This window comes from Gopherus flavomarginatus, chromosome 3, assembly GCF_025201925.1.
Source record: "Gopherus flavomarginatus isolate rGopFla2 chromosome 3, rGopFla2.mat.asm, whole genome shotgun sequence".
NCBI lineage: Eukaryota > Metazoa > Chordata > Testudines > Testudinidae > Gopherus > Gopherus flavomarginatus.
The window spans coordinates 71,702,242-71,723,212 of NC_066619.1; the positions used below are offsets into that span (position 1 = coordinate 71,702,242).

Genomic DNA, 20,971 nt, shown 5'->3' on the forward strand with positions numbered 1-20,971 from the left:
GAACAATATCCAACAAGAAGGAAGTAGGAAATAGAAGAGATGCAGGGAGAACATAAAACTTTGTCTACACTTGAAAGTGATTTCAGAGTATGTTTTTGTGCGTTAATAATCAGAAACAACTGTTTTGAAATCAGATATCCACACTGCTGTGTTTTCTGGGCTTTAGCTAATTCCCTTTTGGACCACTGAGTCCACACAGTACTGCATTTCTTCAAAATAAGTGCACAGCCTTCAGGATGGGCATCCCATTGGTAGTCACAGAATCAAAGAAATATGGGCTGGAGGTGACCTCAACAGGTCATGTAGTCCAGCCTCCTGTGCTAAGGTACGACCAAGTAAACCTAGACCATCCCTGACAGGTCTTTGTCTAACCTGACAGGGATTCCGCAACCTCCCTTGGTAACCTATTCCAGCGCTTAATTACCTTTACAGTTAGAAGGATATCTATCCTACATTTCCCTTACTTCAGATTAAGCCTATTTATTTCTTGTCCTACCATCAGTGGACATGGAAAACTGAACACTGCACTCTTTATAGCAGCCCTTAACATATTTGAAGAGTGTTATCAGGTCCCACTCCCACCCCCCGTCTTCTTTTCTCAAGACTAAACATGCCCAGTTTTTTAAATCTTTCCTCATAGGTCAGGTTTTCTAAATCTTTTGTCATTTTTCTTGCTCTCCCATGGACTCTCTCCAATTTGTCCACATCTTTCCTAAAGTGCCCAGAACTGGATCCACTACTGTAGTCGAGGGCTCACCACTGATAAGTAGAGTGGAACAATTACCTCCCATATCTTACATACAACACTCCTTTTAATACATCACAGAATGATATTAGCCTTTTTTCACAACTGCATTACATTTTTGATTCATATTGAATTTATGATCTGCTATAACCCCTAGATCCTTTTCAGCAGCACTATCACTTAGCCAGTTATTCCCAATTTTGTAGCTGTGCATTGAATTTTTCTTCCCTATGACTCCCTACTTTGTACTAGTTTTTATTGAATTTCATATTGTTGATTTCAGACAAATTCTCTGATTTGTCAAGGTCCTTTTGAATTCTAATCCTGTCCTCCAAAGTACTTGGAACCCCTCCCAGTTTGGTGTCATTAGCAAATTTTATAAGCACATTCTCTACTCCATTATCCAAATCATTAATGAAACTATTGAATGTTCTCCTGCCAGGCTCTAGGCATTCTGAGCTTCTTTTCGCTGCACGTTGTGGGACACCTACCGGAACGCACTACAATTCTGGGACTTTGGGCCAAACCAAAGATTTTCGATGATTCCTCTCCTTTCATCCCTGGGTTTTTGAGAGTTGCACAATTTTCAAACTGTTATGAAGCAGCATGGAGGAAAGACTGCTGAGCACTGTGATTTTCACAGTCAGTATATGAACAGGCTGATCCACATGTATTGGCGGTTTGGCAGCAAGATGGTTTTGGTTGCCTTGAGACAGCTGTCACGATGATGCAGGCAATATGGGTACATGAGAAGGAAACTGAGTAGTCACTTTTGCATGAACTTTTCTTGGAGTGGCTTCACTTTGTGAGCCACTGCTTCTGGACTCTGCCAATTAGCACCTTCCTTGCTTATCAAGCCTTTCACAGGCCACTTGGATAGGAGAAAGGAGCTGTTTAACTATACCCTGAGCTTGCTGCATTTTGTACAACCTCTGAGACAGCAAGCAAGAGAGCCCTCACCAAAGGGTGGGAAGAAAAGGTGGAGAGATTTTCTGGCTGTTACGAGCAGCCAGAGAAATGAACTTTATTGAATGATGCAACTGGTCAAGGACACAGGGTCAATGATGTGTTGTGCTCCAATTTTGAGGCTAGGCTGTTATACCTTTGTGTAAGGATTTCATGCTGCTCTCTGCAAAAGATCTTTGAAAATTTTCAACCAATTTCATGACATTTTTAAGAATACAAGTATGGCCAGACTGGGTCAGACCAATGGTCCATCTAGCCCAGTATCCTGTCTTTCAACAGTGGCCAGTGCCAGATGCTTCAGAAGGAATGAACAGAATGGCAATTATTGAGTGATCCATTCCCTCTTATCTAGTCCCAGCTTCTGGCAGTCAGAAGTTTAGAGACACCCTGAGCATGGGGTTGCGTCCCTGATCATTTTGGCTAATAGCCATTGGTGTGTGAATTTACCATGAGCTGGATCGCACAGGGGTGCATCTGGCTCACACCAGCATTTAAACAGTGGCGTGACAGCCATTCTAGATGACCCCAGAACAGTAGAGGGTACACAGGTAAACAGGCTGACCCAGGTGTGCAGCAAAGTAAAGTGGGATTGCAGTGGGAGGTGAAACAGTTGAATTGAAATGGGGATGTGTTCACACCTAACTTCTTGTGAGAAAACTCATCCTGAATGTTGGTAAACTTGCTTCCAACATGAGTTAAATACAGTAGGTTGTGACACCAGATAATTCTAAACAAAAACGTGTGTGTGGAAGCAATGCATTTTATCGTGAAAACCTCAAGTTGATCCAAAATAACTTCCAAGTGTAGACAAGCCCTTAGTAAACTTTAACCAAGCAGCATAGTACAGTAGAGTAACTTCCAGCGAGTTTTGCCGTGGTGAGTCTACAAGCAGTAACTGAGGTCATATTATGAAGCTTTTCAGCAGACAAAGGATACTTCTACAATTTTACATGGGTGGGATTCAACACATTTTTAAATGATCCAGTGAAAAAAATTAATACAAAGCTCTAAATGTAGCAATTAGACAGATGGATAAGTAAAAAATAGACAATTTTGTGCTATTGTAGGTTATTAAAGTATTGTAATTAAAGAACACTGTGTATACTACCATTTTGTTGTTTGTGTTAGAATGTAAATCACCCCTACTGAGACATAAATACAAAAGTCTCCAATATTCTCTTTCCAACCTCTCCTTGTCAAATAATATTTACCTTCTCCTTTGCTTTAGATCTGAATCTTCACCACTGTTCTGGGCTTTCCTATGGCATAAAGATAATTAAGGAAGCTTTGATGAAACATCTATAGGCCACTTGAAGTCTGATATTAATAGGCACTCACCTTCCCTTCAGATAGAAAATAGTTGATGCTTGTAAAGTGCTTGAAGGATCAAAGTATTCTTATACCATTTTAAAAACTACCATATGCACACGGAACACTGAGTTATTTGTGAGATCTGAAATTCATTTTCTAAAGAGTACTGAAGGACTTTAAAAAACTTAGAATGAATTAAGTGGAGTTTTCCAATGAACAGAAGGAAAAAACAGTCTGATCAGGTTGCGATTCTACTGAGTTTAACAGTGTTCTTTAAAAGTGGCCCGAAAAAGATTTTTCATTGATATTGTGCCCACTTCTGCTTCTGTATGATGTATAAAGAAGGGATTAAGGGCTGATTTTTTTCTCTCTCTGTTTTTTTACATTAGAAATATGAAGAACGTCAAGTTTGGTTCTCCCTGGTTTATTTGGAGGACCTCCTAGGGGAACCAGGAATATATATTCTGATTTCTCGCACCTTAACTAATGAGGAGATATGGTGTTCAATCTTCAACAAGGAGGTTTCTTTTCCAAAAGTCACTGAAGTTAACCAGGACAATTGGGGCCAGATCCTCATGTGAATCAGCGAAGTTGATGGAGCTAAGCTGATCTACATCTCCTGAGGATCAAGTCTGAAGGTTATAAGCAACTGACAAAAGATCCTTTCCCCTCCCAATTATTGTGATGTCAGTTTTACTAGTTCTCCACTCTTCAGAGAACCTTTCAAAGCAGACAAGTCCTGAATTTTTAAGTCTTTAGAAAATAACAAAAACTTTTAGGTCTTCTTTACACATTAATATAAAGCAAAATATTGACACACTTTTTCTTTTTTCCCCCTTGAATTTTGCAGGTCATCTTTATCTATGCACAGATGGATTGCTACAGTTCCCTCTAAAGTCAATGACAAAGGTCTCGCATTGACTTCAGTGGGAGCAGGATAGAGCTCTGCAAGTTAGCCAATAGAGTTCATTCAGTGTAGTAAAGTCTGATTTTTTTCTAGTAAACAGCACACAAACACCACAATTATTCTGTTATAAGGCAGATGAAAAAACAAAGAGGACTAATGAAATTCAAGACTCAACAGGATATAATTGGGTTAGCACCTGTCAGTGTCCACAAGCTTATGTATGAGATAAGACTTTGAAAAACATTTCTATAATGCTGTGGCCCAAGAGAAAATGTGTTATTGGCATGACCACCTATCAGTATTGTAGATATTGCAGATGCTTAACCCAGGTAATACATACTACACATCTCAAAAAGATCTCTTATTCCATGGCACACAGGTGTTATACTTTTCATGACATATGGTGTTATACATTGCACATCTAAATTTCCTTTTTTTTTTAACTGACCCCAGTGACCACTCTGATGGCTAAAATTGAACTGAATCAGAATAATGGTCTCAGGAAAATAAAATACATTCCAAGTAAGACTTACAAGCACCAGATACCCAGCAGGTGGAAATCAACATAATCCAATTATTTCAATAGAGCTATGCTGGTTTATACCAGTTGACGATCTGGCCCACAGGCTCTAGTATGAGACTATCAGGCAGATTTAATGGGAGAGATCCTCACCACATCTCATCCATTCATACAGAATAAAAGGGCTGCAGCAGCATAAATGGCCCTAAAAACCCCATAATCCAGCTGGGAGAGAATTCCCTCACATGCAGAGCTGGTCTATGAGGACTCCTTTGCAAGCCCTGATGTCAGAGGCATGCTGAGGACAGTGCTCAGGGTATCTGGGGCAGGGCTGCAGCACACAGCACTCTGGAGATTCCAGGAAGTGCTATGGCTGACATAACTAAGATGACCCTGGAGACCTATTGAAAGTATGCCGGGGGTCTCCCCAGTATTCAACGCAGCCCAGGATTGCACCTGCAAAAGGGAGGTTGAATTACATTAGCCCCAGTTCTTCCTGGATTGCAAGATCGGGGCTTTGTCTGTAACTGGTGCAGCACAGAATCTCCCTCCATATTGTTTTATTGTATTTGTCTAAGCTACTCAAATGTCTGCATAATTAAAGGAACATACCAAATAGTTCACAGCTCTGTTTTTGCAGACATACTGTCCAGTGTTCTGAGAGCCACCAAAAGCCATATTGAAGAGCGTTTCCTTAATGGCTTCACCAGTTTAGTCTTTTTGTTGAAAACAATAGTGCAATACTGATATTCTTTATAAAATCACATCATCAAACAAGCGGTCTCCTCTCTCTGCTCCAGATAGAGCGCAGCAGCAACTGAGACGCGCACACACGGGCAGATCATTCAAATCCCCAAACCAGCTGGCACCAGGAACCACAGCAGGCAAAGTGGTTAACTCAAGGTCTTCCAGCCTCCCACCTCTCCCATTGGACTCAGAAGGATTTGCCTGGGTCACGGAGGCCACACTTCCCTCCTTACAGCTTCTAAGGAGCAGTAATTCTGGAATTTTTGTTCACTCATTGATTATTGGTGCAACATCTCTTCTCTAACACAACTCTGGATTAAGGAGCCTTTACTGAGCCCAAAGCAAGGAGAATAACAAAAGAAGACTTCTGTTGAAAGTGGAAGTTAATATAACTCTCCACATTCTTACCTTCTTCTAGCGTGTTGCCCAGATTCATTTTCACTGCCACCTGATGGGTTCCGTCGTCGAGAGTAAGGAAATTTTGGTGATTTATTGCGGTCATTGGGAGAATTATACAGTCCACTAGAATTAAACAGCAAGAGTAAACAATTGACCTCAAAAATATCAGAAGATTTAGATACCCCAGCCTCATTGTACAGAAATACTGCGCAGGCATATACTTCAATTTTTAAAAACAGCTGTAATGGCCATGTTAAGAAGTAGTACATATCTCTATACTGAATGGAGTGTAGATAAGATTTGGTCAAGCTGAGACTGAGGATGTTACTGTTTTTCAGACATAAATATATTACACTGAATCTTGAAAACAAGGGACAATTACACAGAACCCTTCAGAGAGTGATATTACAGAGCACTGCCACTAATTCAGTAGTTCTGAGCAGCCACAAAGAAGAACAGACCCATCCATTATTTCTGGCATAGGAAGATTTTTTTTAATAAAGCACTGTTGTAGCTGAGAGCTAAAAACTTTCAAATACACATTTTATTTATAATGCTAGTGAAAACAGGAGACTAATCCATACTATAATTTACATACGTAGGGACCTTAGCCCCCTCTCCCAATGTCCACATAACAAATTAACATAAAACATCCAATTAATGCAAATGGAAGTTACGAGCCCATAACACAGATGCTCTAAAGAATAGCCCTTGTTTTGAAACTAAAAAGGGTTCCAAAGACTTTGTGCACTGAAATAAAAATGTCAGCAATCACATCTATAAATATTAAAAACAAATATTCTATGGAACCAAACAACATGAACCTAACATATTTTCTTCATTTCAGTTAACCAAAGCTCTCACTCAGGTTTTAGCTCTCCACACTACCATCCACACAAAAAAAACTTTTATATGAGTCTAGAGATGCTTTGAATACAGCTTGTTTTGAACACAGAGGTATAGGTCAGAGCTCAGCTCTACTTTAACTTGGGCTGGAATATGCTCACTTTGCAGTGTGGCTGCAGACTGTACACAGGTTACAGAACTCAAGTGCTGAGAGTCCTCCAATGCCTTTCCACAATTCCTCCAGGGTTGTATTTTCCTGCCCTTCTACCTACTCCCTTACTCTACGCCTGCCAGAAGTCACCACACAGTTTATAGCCTAATTTTGGCAATTAATTTTGGCAATTGATCTTTGATTATCAGCAGGTAAGTATGCCCAGTGGTCTGTGATGGGATGGGATCTGAGTTACTGCAGAGAATTCTTTCCTGGGTGCTGGTAGGTGAGTCTTGCCCACATGCTCAGGGTTTAACTGATCACCATATTTGGGGTCGGGAAGGAATTTTCCTGCCCAGGGCAGGTTGCCAGAGGCCCTGGAGGTTTTTCGCCTTCCTCTGCAGTGTGGGGCATGGGTCACTTGCTGGAAGACTCTCTGCAGCTTGAGGTCTTCAAACCACAATTTGAAGACTTCAATAACTCAGACATAGGTTAGGGGGTTGTTACAGAAGTGGATGGGTAAGATTCTGTGGCCTGCATCGTGCATGAGGTCTGACTAGATGATCACAATGGTCCCTTCTGACCTTAGAGTCTATATACACCAGTCTGGCATTTATGCCTCACATTCCATGAGACCTGCTCCATTTCTGCATAGCACTCAGACAGCACTAGAACAGAGAGGCCATCCAGGAAATCCTCAACCCAGTGTGTTGCTGGCTGGTCAGAGGCTCACACTAAAGGTCTGTTGGACCTCTGGTGTGTGGTCAGTAAGGTCCACAGTTTGTTCCAAAATCAACATATCTGTGAGACCATCTCCAACAGACTGGCAGAGGTGAGGATTCATCAAATGGGAATACAATGCAGGAAAAGTATCAAAAACTTGAAGAGTGCACATTGCAAGGCAAGAGACTCCAACGGCAAGTCTGGCATCTCACCAACAACCCACCCCAACTACCAGGAATACCATCAACTTGCTCCTGGACTGACATGGCCTCTTCATCTGCATGTCCTGGCACTGAAGGGTCAGCACAAGCTCCTCACACAGCTCCACATAGACAGCCTTCCTCATATGTAGGGAAGACCCAATGCTGGTCATCCCAGGTCTGCATGATGATGTAGTCCCACCATTCAGTGCTTGTGGTCTTGCTCCAAAACCATCAGTCATGATAGGGGGATTCATAGCAACTAAATTCCGAATCAGCTGTGCCTACTGCATCAGACCTGAATTCAGCCTGCCTGATCTCAGCAAGACACATTGTTGCCTTCTCAAGGTGACAAGCCACTGCCAAAATGCTCTCTGCCACATTTCATGCCCTGCACTGGCCAGCTGTTCCCAAAATAAGAGTTTCATTAATGCCAACAGCTGGAACAGGTCATGGTCCTGAGCTGGACCCATGCCTTGCTACTTGTTGGAATGGAGGCCATGGACGGCAATGTGGAGCACACCAAACTGGAAGTGCTTCAGTTTACTGACTTGGTGGGCTAAGACTACTTTCGCAGAGGGGCCCAGGAGGGACAGACAAGTTCTCCCACAATATCCTGCAAAACAGTTCATACAGCTGCACAGCACTAAGAACCATGGAATATGCCCCCAGAAATCCTAGTGCCTAACCTGGGTCAGTGCAGCACCAATGTGGACACAGCTACATGGGTACAACTTGAGCGTGGCTTTGCAGCATGGATGCTCACACTTGGGCTTGGCTAACTCAGGTTCCCAGGCCAGGTAAACTGCTCTGAAGATGTATCCACAGAGACCACTTCCCCTGTCGCTGAAATGCAGCTATTTCTGGGATGAAGTACAATAATGTTTCAACTGTGCATAATAACTTTACACAACGTTTTAGTGCTGGAAGTAAAAAAGAATCCAATATCCAACTGATAATGCAGGGGAAACGTAGAATTAATTACCCATATTGGGAATTTGATCAGTGACAGTTAAAGTTCCCATGCTTGTGAAAAGTGCCAAGTGATATTTAATGAAAACATATGCTCAATTCTTCATCTTAACACCTAGGATGAACGGCTCCACCCCCAGCAGCCTAGTGCTCATAATCCTATGATGGCGCACACTGATTCAGTTCTAACGCAGGGGTGAACAACATCTGAACTGTTGAATTATCAAAACCACTTTGCAGGCCCCCTGAGTTTTCCTTGGAGGTCTCCCATCCAAGCAATGACCCAGTTTGATGCTCTGTCTGGATCACAACACAGGTTAATTAATTTACAATATGGTATTTCCCCACAAATACTCTTTGTATGAAAATATTTAAGCAAAAGGTCATGTACATGACAGCATATGTATACTCTGGCCAAAATGTCAGGTAGAAGGCAAAAGAAGTGCTTCCAAAACTCCAGTGAGTGTATATTTCATTATGACAGAGTGGTTTATTGCTCTTACAGTAAGTAGCTCCACAATCTTTTTGGATGAGATATGTTAAACTAAGGTCATAACTTGGTCCATTGAAGATCACCAGGTATTTTTCACAAGAAAAATGATGGTAATACCATGTATTCTGCCCAAAATCCAGTTTGGGTGTTACATTCTGCCTTCCTAAATGCCCTCTGGGGATTCAGTTATATTCTTCTTCTTCATTCCCTGCCATAAATGGTTGTTTTAGAGCATTACTCTGCTCAGTTAAAGAGCTATACTTCATCCCAGAGGTGACTGCATTTCAATGGTGGAAATTCTTTACTAAAGACCATGAAAAACGGCATATGAAGCCAAGTGCTTTGGGATGGAAAGAGCTACACAATTTCAAGATTATCATCATTTGGCTGCTAAAATATCAAACTTGCATCTTCCCAAAAGGATAGTTTTAACATGAAAGCAGCAACATTGCAGCTGGATAACATTTCCTCTCTCAAAGGTCACAAAATCATTTTCAATGTCAATTTACCATGAATACTAAATGTTTCAGTTGGATTAAGCATATGCTTATTTCTTCTGCAAAGTGTAATTTGCTACCAGGATATTACTTTTGTACTCTGATTTACATTACTGAAAAATAAATACATGCACTTTGCACTTCTAGCAACAGAATACTTATCAATTGTTTCATTCTTTCCCTGAAAGGGCACTGATCAGAACAAGCCATGATGGTATCCAGAATGTACTGAGGGACTTATGTAGAAATGCCAGGTAACATGCTACACGAACAGGTCTGGCTTCTGGAATGCATGATATATGTTCACTCTGACCTTGCTACTCATGAATGTATTACATCACCACTCTTGCACCATCAACCAAGCAAAATCTTTGCCATTGCATGATGTTTACCTTACCTCTGGGGGCCATTTTCCTCCCATGGTGCACTTATTTTACTTCTTTGGGTTTCTGGACTATTTTCACTTTTTGCCTTTTTAAAGCTAAGGAAAAATACATATAAATATAAAAACCATGACAATGATAATTTAAAAACACTTTTTTTTTGCCCATGACCTCATTAATGCTCATTCTAGGAACATGCAGGTCTGAGGGCTTGTCTACATTTACCAGGGGATCGATGCATGGTGATTGATGCATCGGCGGTCAAGTTAGCAGGTCTAGTGAAGACCCGCTAAATTGACCGCAGATCACTCTCCCGTCGACTCCTGTAGTCCACCTGAATGAGAAGCGCAAGGGGAGTCGACGGGAGAACGTTTCCCGTTGACATAGCATAGTGTGGACCCCACGGTAAGTAGATATAAAGTATGTTGACTTCAGCTACATTATTCACCTAACTGAAGTTGCGTAACTTAGATTGATCTCATCCCGTAGTGTAGACGAGACCTAAGAAAACCCACTTTTCAGGCATAAAGCTGTTGGCCCTCCATCCTGAAGAATTCTTCACAGAAACATCAGCTCTAGATGTTGGAAAGAGCACCAGCGAATTAGCTCTGCAATATAATTTCTGAGTAACTCCGGAAAAAAATGTTCAGAGGCAGTCAGCGATAGGACAGTGGACTCACAAGTAGTCAGCAGTGAGCATGTGACTGAACTTCTACACTACCTACGGAGGAGAAGCCATCAATATGTTCTAAAACAGCGGCTCTCAAACTTTCCAGACTACTGTACCCTTTTCAGGAGTCTAATTTGTCTTGCTTACCCCAAATATAAATGCTACAGACATTTCCAAAGTACAAACCACCACCAAAGGCTTCTAGAAAGGTTTAGAGAGACACAAGCCAGCATTTTTCACTGTAAGGGTAAAGTTAGTAACCTCCCTGACAGGGAGTTATTAAGAAAACTTGGATACTTAATTTGTTAATCTACTTTTAATCTCAGCCTTCTGTTACTCCAGGTTGTTGAGTTAATCATTTAATTCTCATATAGTATAAAAACTGCAGAGCTACCAACAAGGCAGCAGAAAAAGACAGAAATAAAATGGGGTCACTTCAGAAGGTGAATTATATTTTTCTTAATATTGCACCCATTTGGCTGTCAATTTAGATGTATGCAAAGAATCTATTCCCAACCCCAACTCACTTCAGTTGGTGCAAATGAACCTGATAAATAGGCCCTGTCCTGTATTGGGGGAACCACCACGTCCCTGCTCTTTTTTTTTTTTTTGTGCATAATATTACAATTACACAATGAGGTGATCATTAGAATGAAGACACAATTTTAAATGCATGTCCAACACAGCTTTAAAAAAAGAGAAAGAGGAATAATCCTGGGTGCTGAATTAACAGTATTAGAATTCTAAGCCATTTCTCATTCAGAGCAGACATACACTTTACAGCTAGAGTGCGAGATTACTGTTTTTTTCCTGGTTTATCTTGAATTTATACCATCTATGCATAGGTGAGCAGCTATCTATTTCAGCAGTGAATGAAATGCTAAGCTATGAAGACTCAGCTCAGAGGAGCTGATAAAAGATGCCTTGTAAGCATTCTTAGGGTGTATTACTAGAATGAAGTGGGATGGAGTACCAAACTGTAAATGCCTCACAGAGGAAGTATGCTGTCTGGTCCCCATGTTTAGTAGAGGTGGAAAATATTTTTCAAATGCTGATACAGATACAAAGAAAAATCAAGGAATTTTGTTATTTAACTGTCATGATAGAGAAACGTCTCTCTTAATATCTTCTCTAAAAAACAAGTCTAGAACAAGTCTCTAGATACTGACAAGTGCCTACAATACACAAGATATGCAGTCTGCAAGGAATAGCAGATATACTCTGAAGTTGTTTTAACCAGTTCTTTTAATTTAAAATGATTAACACTGTTTAAAAACATACATTAATGGGAATCTGCTGCAGAATATTTTAGACTTTCAATTTTGTCATGTTCAGGTTCAGGTTTTCTTTCCCTCTTAAGTATAACTGTTAATTGGAGAAGTATATTTCACTCTTGAAAAATGAAAGAAAATTGACCACTATATTCAATGGAGTGTTGCTGATTTACACCAGCTCATGATCTGGCCCAAAAGATTCTTAAACTTTGGTCAATATTATGCCTGGCCTTACCAGTGTCTGCAGCACAGCAGAATGGGTGGTGGCTGCAAGGACTGACAGCAGTGCCAGATTTCCCAAAGTGGGCAGTTTGAATGGGATAGGGCCATGCCCACCTTTTCTCCTGCCTCACACTGGAAAGAAGAACTGGCCCTGAACAAAGGTGGACAGTAGGAACACATGCTGCGCCCTTTCAGAGGACTTCTCAGACTCCATTCTTCCTCTGCATTCTTGGATGCATTGATCCTTCCTTCTGAAGCTCCCACTGGGGCTGTAGACCTTCACCCTAACCCCAACCCAGGAAGTGTCTTTCATGCCATAATCTGGTGGTATTTTATTTAAATCAAGACTGGATGTCATTCTAAACAATACACTCTAGTGCAGCCAGAAGATAAGGCATTGATACAAGAATTACTGGGTGAAATTCTATGGCATGTGTTGGGCAGAAGGTCCTTCCTGGTCTTAAAAATTTACTAATACTTAATATACTTCTTTTTCTATCCAACACTTTATGGGAGCTCTTCATTAGTAAGCCAAGATTAAACCTTTTTTGGTCTCACTACACTTACCTTTTTACTGGGGAAGGTACAATAATTTTAGTGGTTCCTTCTTTTTCCACATTTTCCATATTTGCGGTAACCTGATTTATGCTTTTGGATCCTGGGGGAAAAAACAAAACCCCAAACCAACTTTTAGTGGCTTTCCTACATGTTTTGGCTACTTTGCAGAACTTTACACAATCCTATTGAATGTACCATGGTATTGTGAAATACAATTGCTATCTTATTGGTTCCCAGACTGTGGTCCACGAAGCACGTGCCAGCAGTCCCGGGGTATAAACTGGTTAAAAGATACTAGCTCCTTAATCTCATTTCTAGCTGCACTGCATTAAAAGAAAGCTAAAAATATATTAAATACTTTCTTAATATTACCTTTCCACATAAGCAATTGCTGCAGTTCCCATAGGAATATTATGCAGCTACAAACAGGAGATGGTTTGCCCAACTATGAATAGCAGGGGAGGTGTCTGGGAGACTACATCTTTATTTACAAAAGAAATGGTAATCCATGATGTAATAACTGTGTGAAAAGAGGTCACTGAAATAATAATACAGCACAATGGATGGATCTTTTTAAAGGAAAATCTCTCAAATTGATAACTTAACATTGTTTGATCCTTGGATAATTTACCTGTATAACATTCATTATTACGACAGAATTTTGCTAATTTACACTTCTGACCGGAGAACACCTATAAATTAATGAACTTGTGAATTGACAAGTAAATGGACAAACATAATAAACAATCAAAATAATGCTCATGAAACTTTGTCTTTTGTTCATTTATTTTGTCAGTTGTAGTTTAGTTTTAGAGGAGTGTGGATTAGCTAGATTTTTACCATATTAGTTACTTATTGGTGCTGACAATTCACTCAACATAGAAACTGACACAATCCCCGCCCCCAGGAATTTAGGGCCCAATGTTGATCTGTGGGGGAGTAAGCCACTTAGGGGACTGGGCACTCTGAGTTGCACTCACAGAATTTGTTTGCTATTTTTCTGTTTGAGGAAGCACAGGCTGTTGGTCCCAAACCTCCCCACCAATCCTCCATACTTGTGGATCACAGGGGATCAGCCAGAGACATGGGGCACATGTATAGAGGAAACTTGGCAACAGTTTATTTCCAATAATCTGCCAGGTGCCCTCCCTATTTTGGTTCCATCCTCCCCAAATCTGTAGGCCTGAAATCTTCTGTGGAATCAATGTAGAGGCTTCCACAGAATGGGAGGAAAATGCAGCACTCCCTCCTTCCAAGCCCCCCGTTCCAGGATCCAAGGAAACAGGTTCATGCATTTATGCTTTGAGAAGCACAGAGACCTTAAACTCAGATTTATTCACACACAACACACTAGGCTAACACAGTTAAGCTCAAAGTAGTATAAAAATGTTACGCTGTATATTAATTTCCACATTTCAAAATCATTAAAGGGAAAACTATTTAACCTAGTACATCCTGCAGGTTTGTTACCACCATCAAGATTTGTTTTGTTTTGGTCACACTGCCTTTTTGGGTTCCACACGGTGCAATATATATTCACATTTCTGATGCCTTGTTTCTTCTGTGGAACTACCAAGGAAAACATTATTTTGAATATTGAGTAAATATCTAACAGAGTAAAGTATATGAGTGCTAGTAAAATTATTCCAAGACTTTAAAAAAATGGATAACATTTAGATATTGTAATATTACAATGCAAGATATTTGCAGCTAGTTAAGAAATTGCTGGACCTCTGGTATACCCTGTAGGATTCATCTTTTTTACCTGAGCCATGGTATTAGCATTGTACTAAATATAATCTGGGTGAGACTTCTGTCTCTGTCCTCTGTACACAGGCTTTATAAAATAACATTCCCTTCAACTCACTCTCTCTCTCTCCTCTCAATGACAATTTTAATCACCTCCTACAAAGCTTATCTTCAAAACTGTTCTGGACTCCTGAGACAGAGTACACAAACCACTTTGTAAATCAGTTCCGGATAGGGCTCTTGTATTGTACATCAAAGATAATGTAAGATTTCAATTTAAAATTCTTCACACTGCTATAGATTGATTGACATGTATGAAACTACAGGTCTGTCACATCTTACACGCATTTAACATGCGCGATTTCAGCTTTACGCAGTTGGCAAAAACAAAAAAAAAACAAAAAAGAGAAAAATAACAATTTTAATACTGTAACTGTAATGCGGCCGATTCCGCCCGCCATTCAACTCAATGTAATTTTGTTTATACGCGGTTTTCGCTTTAAGCGAATGGGGGAAGGGAATGGTAGAATAAAGGAGTTAGAAAAACCAAAGACTCTTCCTGACTGAGTCTGAGTACAAAAACCACAGGAAAAAAAACCCAATCTTATTAAAAGAATAAAGAATACTGCGAACATTCCCTCTTTGGAAGGTGCAGCAAGAGATCAAAATGTTTAAGGTCAAAATAAAAAAGATGACACATAGTAAGAATGGTGAAAGGCAATTTCCCCTCTTTTTGTCAGCATATGAGGAGGGAGCAGGTTGGGGCAGTAAGTTATAGGGAGTTGGCAGTGTTTGGCTTGATTAGTTTTGTGGGTAGATGTTATTAGCCTGCCCATGCCATTAAAAGTATGTGAGATAAAAAGGTCACCATTCAAAGCTAGCACCCTGTAGTTAATGCTTTTTCTGAGACCAGGGAAATAACTGCAGTAGCTCAGATACTACTGTGTGGTAAATGGAGATTATTTACCTGTAACTGGAAGTTCTTCAAGATATGTTGTCCCCATCAATATTCCACGTGTGGGCATGCACGTGTACCATGCACCTGAGACCAGAAAATCTTGCAAGTAGTGTCTGTGTTAGTCTAGGTCTCCACCCTGGATCTCCTTGTGCTCAGCATCTAGGGTGTAGGGGAGGTGAGGACCAACTACCTTTCCAATTCTTTTTCTACCACTAATCCAGTCATGACTTGAAGCACGGGGAAGGAGGAAGAGTAGCGGAAAACAGATAGGGACCATACATCTTGAAGAACTTCCAGTTACAGAAAAGTAACCTCCATTTCTTCTTTGAGTCCCGGTCCTTATGTGTATTTCACACCTGAGTGTCTGGCAAGCAGTACTCAAATAGGAGGCGGATGCGAGGATGCAGGTTGTATAGGTGTCTGTAAAACTGTAATTCCAAAGGCTGCATCAGTAGGAGGGGCTTGGACCAAAGAGTTATGCATCTTAAAAGTGTGCATGGAACTCCAGGTTGCTCCCTTACATATGTCCAACATAGGCACGTCTTGAAGAAATGCTACTCAGGTTGCCTGTGCTCTAGAGAAATGGGCCCTCATCCTGTCCAGGGGAGTGAAATGCATCAACTGATAGTAAAGGAGGCTACAGCCAGAAATCCATTTATAGTGTCTCTGAGCAGATATTGCTTGTCTCCGTGCTCACTCCACTATAGCAACAAATAGTCTACGTGATTTTGTAAATGGTTTCGTTCTTTGCAGGTAGAACACCAATGCTCATCTGACATTGGGAGAGTGAAGTCTCCTCTTCTCGCTGGAGGCATGAGGTTTTGGGAAGAGCACCATTAAGTGAATCAATTGGTTTATGTTGGAATTTGGAAATTACCTTTGGGATGAATTTCAGGTGGAGACAAAGGGATACGTTCTCTTTATGAAATGTAGCCAATATAGTTTAGCCATGAGGGCCTCCAGCTTGCCCACCCTCCTGACCAACCTAATGTCAACCAGGAAGGTGACCTTCATAGACAGGTGGGACATAAAGCACATGGCCAACTGTTCAAAAGGTGGCCCAGTAAGTGTTGAAAGTAGGAGATAGATGTCCCATTGTGGTGCTGGCTTCACTACTTCCTAGCAGACCCTTCAGAAATCTAGTTGTTACTGAGTGAGTAAAAATAAAATAGCCACCTACTGGAGGATGGAATGGACTGATTGCACTAGACGGACCCACAATAAGCTAATAGACAGACCCAATGTCTTAAGAGTGAAGAGAGAGTCTAAAACAGCAGGAATACCTGCAATCCCTGATGATAATTGCTTCTGGTGCACCCAAGTAGAGAAATGGCTCCACCTGGCTAGATAATATTTTCTGGTAGAATCTTTCCTGCTGTAATTAAAAAGAGATTGAACAGCCTCCAAACAGGAATGCTTTAGGTCTGATGCCCATCCAAAAACCAAACCATCAGGTGAAGAGTCTGGGCTGGGATGTTTAATCCTGCCATTCTCCTGAGTTAGCAGGTCCAGGAAGGACTGAATGCTGATGGGTTGACAGACTGACATTTGTAGGAGGTCTGCAAATTTGAACTGTCTGGGCCAATAGAGTGAGATGAGAATGACTTGTGCTTTGTTGTGAGAAATCTTCCATAGAACCTGGGGTATTAGTGGTCTGGAAGGGAAGGCATACCTGAAGTGGCCTGTCCAGGACAGTGGGAGGGCATTGCCCCTTGAGTCTTGACCTTGTGTTTCTCTGGAACAGTATGTTGAACTTCTTGTTCATAGAATCATAGAAAGGTACAGCCAGATAGGACCTCAAGAGGTCAGCTAATCCAGCCACCTGCACTGAGGCGGGACTAAGTACACCTGAGAACTGATTGTCTAACCAGTTCTTAAAAACCTCAAATGATGAGAATTCCACACTCTCCCTTGGTAACTGATTCCAGTGCTACTAAACTATCCTTATACTTAGAAAGTTTTTCCTAATATCTAACCTAAATTTCCCTTGCTGCACATTAAGCCCAGTATTACTTGTCCTACCTTCAGTGGATGTGGAGAACAATTGATCACCATACTCTTCATAACAGACCTTAGCATATTTGAAGACTGTTATCAGGTCACACCTCAGTCTTTTCTCAAGACTAAACATGCTCAGATTTTTTTAATCTTTCCTAATAGGTCAGGTTTTCCAAACCTTTTATCATTTTTGTTGCTCTCCTGTGGACTCTCCCCAGTTTATTCACATCTTTCCTGAAGTGTGGCACCCAGAATTAGACACAGTATTCCAGGTCACAAGAGGGCATTCCCCACTGCACGAAGATGTTTATCAGCCCTGAATTGTGTAACTCCCAGAGTCTACCAGAGTCCATGTTGGGGTTTCCCATGAGATGTCGGGGCCTCTGTGTTCGGCAGGGCCAGTCGTCTCCAAGGGTTCCTCCAGTTGCCAGGATAACGGCAGGCCATGAACGTCTTTGATTCCCAGTGCAGTCAGGGGCTGTGACTGGCCCTCCGCAGGAGTTTCCCAGGCAAGTCCTTCCCCTACAGCTTCCAGCCCAGAATGAGCTGGGCTCCCTGCCTTTATACTACTAGAGCACTCAGAGCATGCCCAGTCTTGCCAGGGAGGCGGGACTTCCGCTGTCAATAATATGGGCTTAACCCTGTTTGGGCTAGTGCGGGATAAGCAGACACCGTCACATCCCCATACCTGAAGCGAAAAGCTTGAAAATCTGACCTGAGTGTATCCTACAGGCTCAAAAATCAAAAGTCTAATATAAAAAACACAATACCTATTATCTATGTAAAAATTCCTTATTTTTAAGACAATGCCATGATTTGTTGGTGCCTGACTAATGATTTTGAATGTTTGGGGTTGACAATACTGCATACAAGAAATGAGATGTGCCCTGCAGTATCCCATGATAATACATAGTCTTCTCAGGTGAGGGACTGGGCCTGCATACGTGTTTGCACAGTGTCTAGTAGATCTAGGCCCTGATCCTGATAAGACAAGGTATGGTACAGCAACATAAATATTAATGGCTTAATCTTCCAGACTGCATCTAATCTAGGCTGCTTCTAAATCAGAACAGTAGTATTTTACACTCACTACTTTGCACAGGTGTAAACATCTGTGCAAGGCAATAATAATAATTTACTGTAAACTATGCATTTTAATTATTGAGTAAATCAGAATCTTTGGGTAGCAGTAGATGGGGTCATATAAACATTGTCGCAGGAAGAATCCCCATAAGGAACTCTTATAATGGAACACTTAACAAAAAGGATAAATAACCTTTTCATCAGATAAATGCACCTAATCTCCAGCATTTTGAAAGCTGCACAAAATGCCATTCTGATCACAATAGAATGCTACAGAACAATGAAGGATCCTGAACACTGCTCCACTGGTGGCATTTTTGATTTATAACCAGAGCAACATTTAACTGCAACCCTTTCCCAACTAAATCAAACCAGAAAGTGAATAAGAGCACAGCACAGTCATTCATACCACAGACTTGAGCCTATGAAAGAAGCTCTCCAAACCTAACACCAGATTGGAAAATCAACCTTGCCTGTTCGGTGCTAACAGCCTGGAGTGCCAATTAATTTTGTATGAGTGTTTAGCAAGGAGAAAACCAGATTTGCAGATTCTAAGGATAAAGAAAAAATGTGTTTTTTCGGTCTTTTTTAAATTAAAATACAGTGATTAATGTTTATGTTACACTCTTCCGACTTTTACTGCAGTGTTATGGCTCCAAATTCCAAAGTAGAAAAAAATCTAATAGTCAATCTATGTAGTAAATGAACAAACACTGGTTAGTGGTAAACATTAACTACTGTGGTCAAACATGGCCCATTTATTTCTCTAAAAAACCCATGACTTAAGTTTTATAGAAAAAAATATTATAAAGAAAATTAACACTAAAGCCTTGATTCTGACCTCATTTATCCTGGTGAAATCACAGTAACTCCAATGGAGACAATGAAGATACATTGGTTTCATCTCAGTGTAACAGAAGATCTAAATAAGGTTTTATATTTAGCTCATAGTTCATAGATTACAAGTATCGAGCATATGTTTAGAGCACCCAAATCTCCTAATGTGTCTTGGCTACTAGCTTTTTATTTGTTGCAGTAAAACAGATAATTAAAAAGCCTCCTGCCATTCACTTTAATGGAACAGATACACATCAAATACATAGAGATTAAAGCTTCCTTGTCTGATTTTTCTCTAATACCTGAATGGCTGACATATGTAACCTTTTAAATAAGGGATAATAAGAGGGATGTTTTTGTATAACTGTAATCTTGTTCCCGGAAAGATAATCTGCCAGGGCAAAACCAAACTGTCTATCCCATCAAGAGAACCAGATCATTTTTAATGAATATTTTTAGGAATAAACCTAAAGTTCCCCTCTCTTCACTATGTACACTCCCTCCCCCAGATCTCCATTTTAAGCCCAAAATATATTTAACAAGCACACATAAAAATTAAATGTTTTCATCGTTATCCTCTCAGCATCTGCTCCCACTCTTAATATGGGGGTTCAGTCACTGGCTGCCATGTTAATGAGTTTAGGCCCATGTGATAATGGGCCAGTGTAACAAGGAAGTACTGTAAGCCACTCAGCATTACACGGGCTAGCTAACCCTATCACTACAGTGGTGAGAACAACGGGAGATGGACAATATGTGATAAATTCAATGTTTTTATATAATCAGCCATGACAATCAGCACAGGGCCACTACAGGAACTGGGAGTGGCTGGTGGCAGAAAACATTATTTTTATGAGATAAGGGAGGGAGTGGGGATTTTAAGGGCTACATTGTGTGATTTACACACAGTCCCAAATTGGAGGGAATGTGGAGCAAACCCCTCCCAAGGGGAACTCCAGGATAGACTGTGGCTCAGAAAACACAGTACCATCCAGAACTCCCAGGTGTATGGGGAGTGTGCACAGCGCACCATCCCTAGCCCTGGCTCTCCATCCTCACTCCCCCTAATACTCCCCTACCACAGGAGCTCAGACTGTGCCGGGGGACACAAGCACTAGGCAAAAATCTAGCCCTAAATTGACCTAACTGAGCTGGCTGTAGAAAGGAAAGGGTTGTTTTTTTAAAATTAATTTAAATAGATTTTTGTAATGTTAAAAAGCAAGTGAACTACTGAGCCAGGAGGGAGAAAGAGGGAAATTACAGGTGGTATCTTTTTGTACTGAGTAAGAACTATGTGCAAGAAATGGAGATCTTTTTGGTAAATATCATTCTGTTTTCTTTTATTAAAAAAAAAAAAAGCAAAAGTTAAACCATCCCCAGCAGTGCTTGGCACAAAATAGTGCTTGGCACAAAACTCTTTAAAGAATTTTATCAATACATTAGAAGCAAGAGGAAGACCAAGGACAGGGTAGGCCCACTGCTCAGTGAGGAAGGGGAAACAGTAACGGGAGACTTGGAAATGGCAGAGATGCTTAATAACTTCTTTGTTTCGGTCTTCACTGAGAAGTCTGAAGGAATGTCTAACATAGTGAATGCTTACGGGAAGAGGGTAGGTTTAGAAGATAAAATAAAAAAAGAGCAAGTAAAAAATCACTTAGAAAAGTTAGATGCCTGCAAGTCACCAGGGCCTAATGAAATGCATCCTAGAATACTCAAGGAGTAATAGAGGAGGTATCTGAGCCTCTAGCTATTGTCTTTGGGA

General features: G+C 40.8%; 1 protein-coding gene across 5 annotated transcripts in view; it reads right to left on the minus strand.

Annotated features, from left to right (window-relative positions):
* The window catches only part of EPB41L4A (erythrocyte membrane protein band 4.1 like 4A), a 207,696-nt gene that overhangs the window by 27,638 nt on the left and 159,087 nt on the right, over window positions 1-20,971 (minus strand). For 3 of the 5 annotated variants that reach the window (XM_050945781.1, XM_050945782.1, XM_050945785.1), the window contains 4 exons: window positions 12,594-12,684; window positions 9,875-9,958; window positions 5,605-5,718; window positions 2,923-2,970 (listed from right to left, as the gene is read on the minus strand). In XM_050945781.1, coding sequence (XP_050801738.1) covers window positions 2,923-2,970; window positions 5,605-5,718; window positions 9,875-9,958; window positions 12,594-12,684 — 337 coding nt within the window. The remainder of the gene's footprint in view (window positions 1-2,922; window positions 2,971-5,604; window positions 5,719-9,874; window positions 9,959-12,593; window positions 12,685-20,971) is intronic. The other 2 variants (XM_050945783.1, XM_050945784.1) reach the window with 2 other exon arrangements.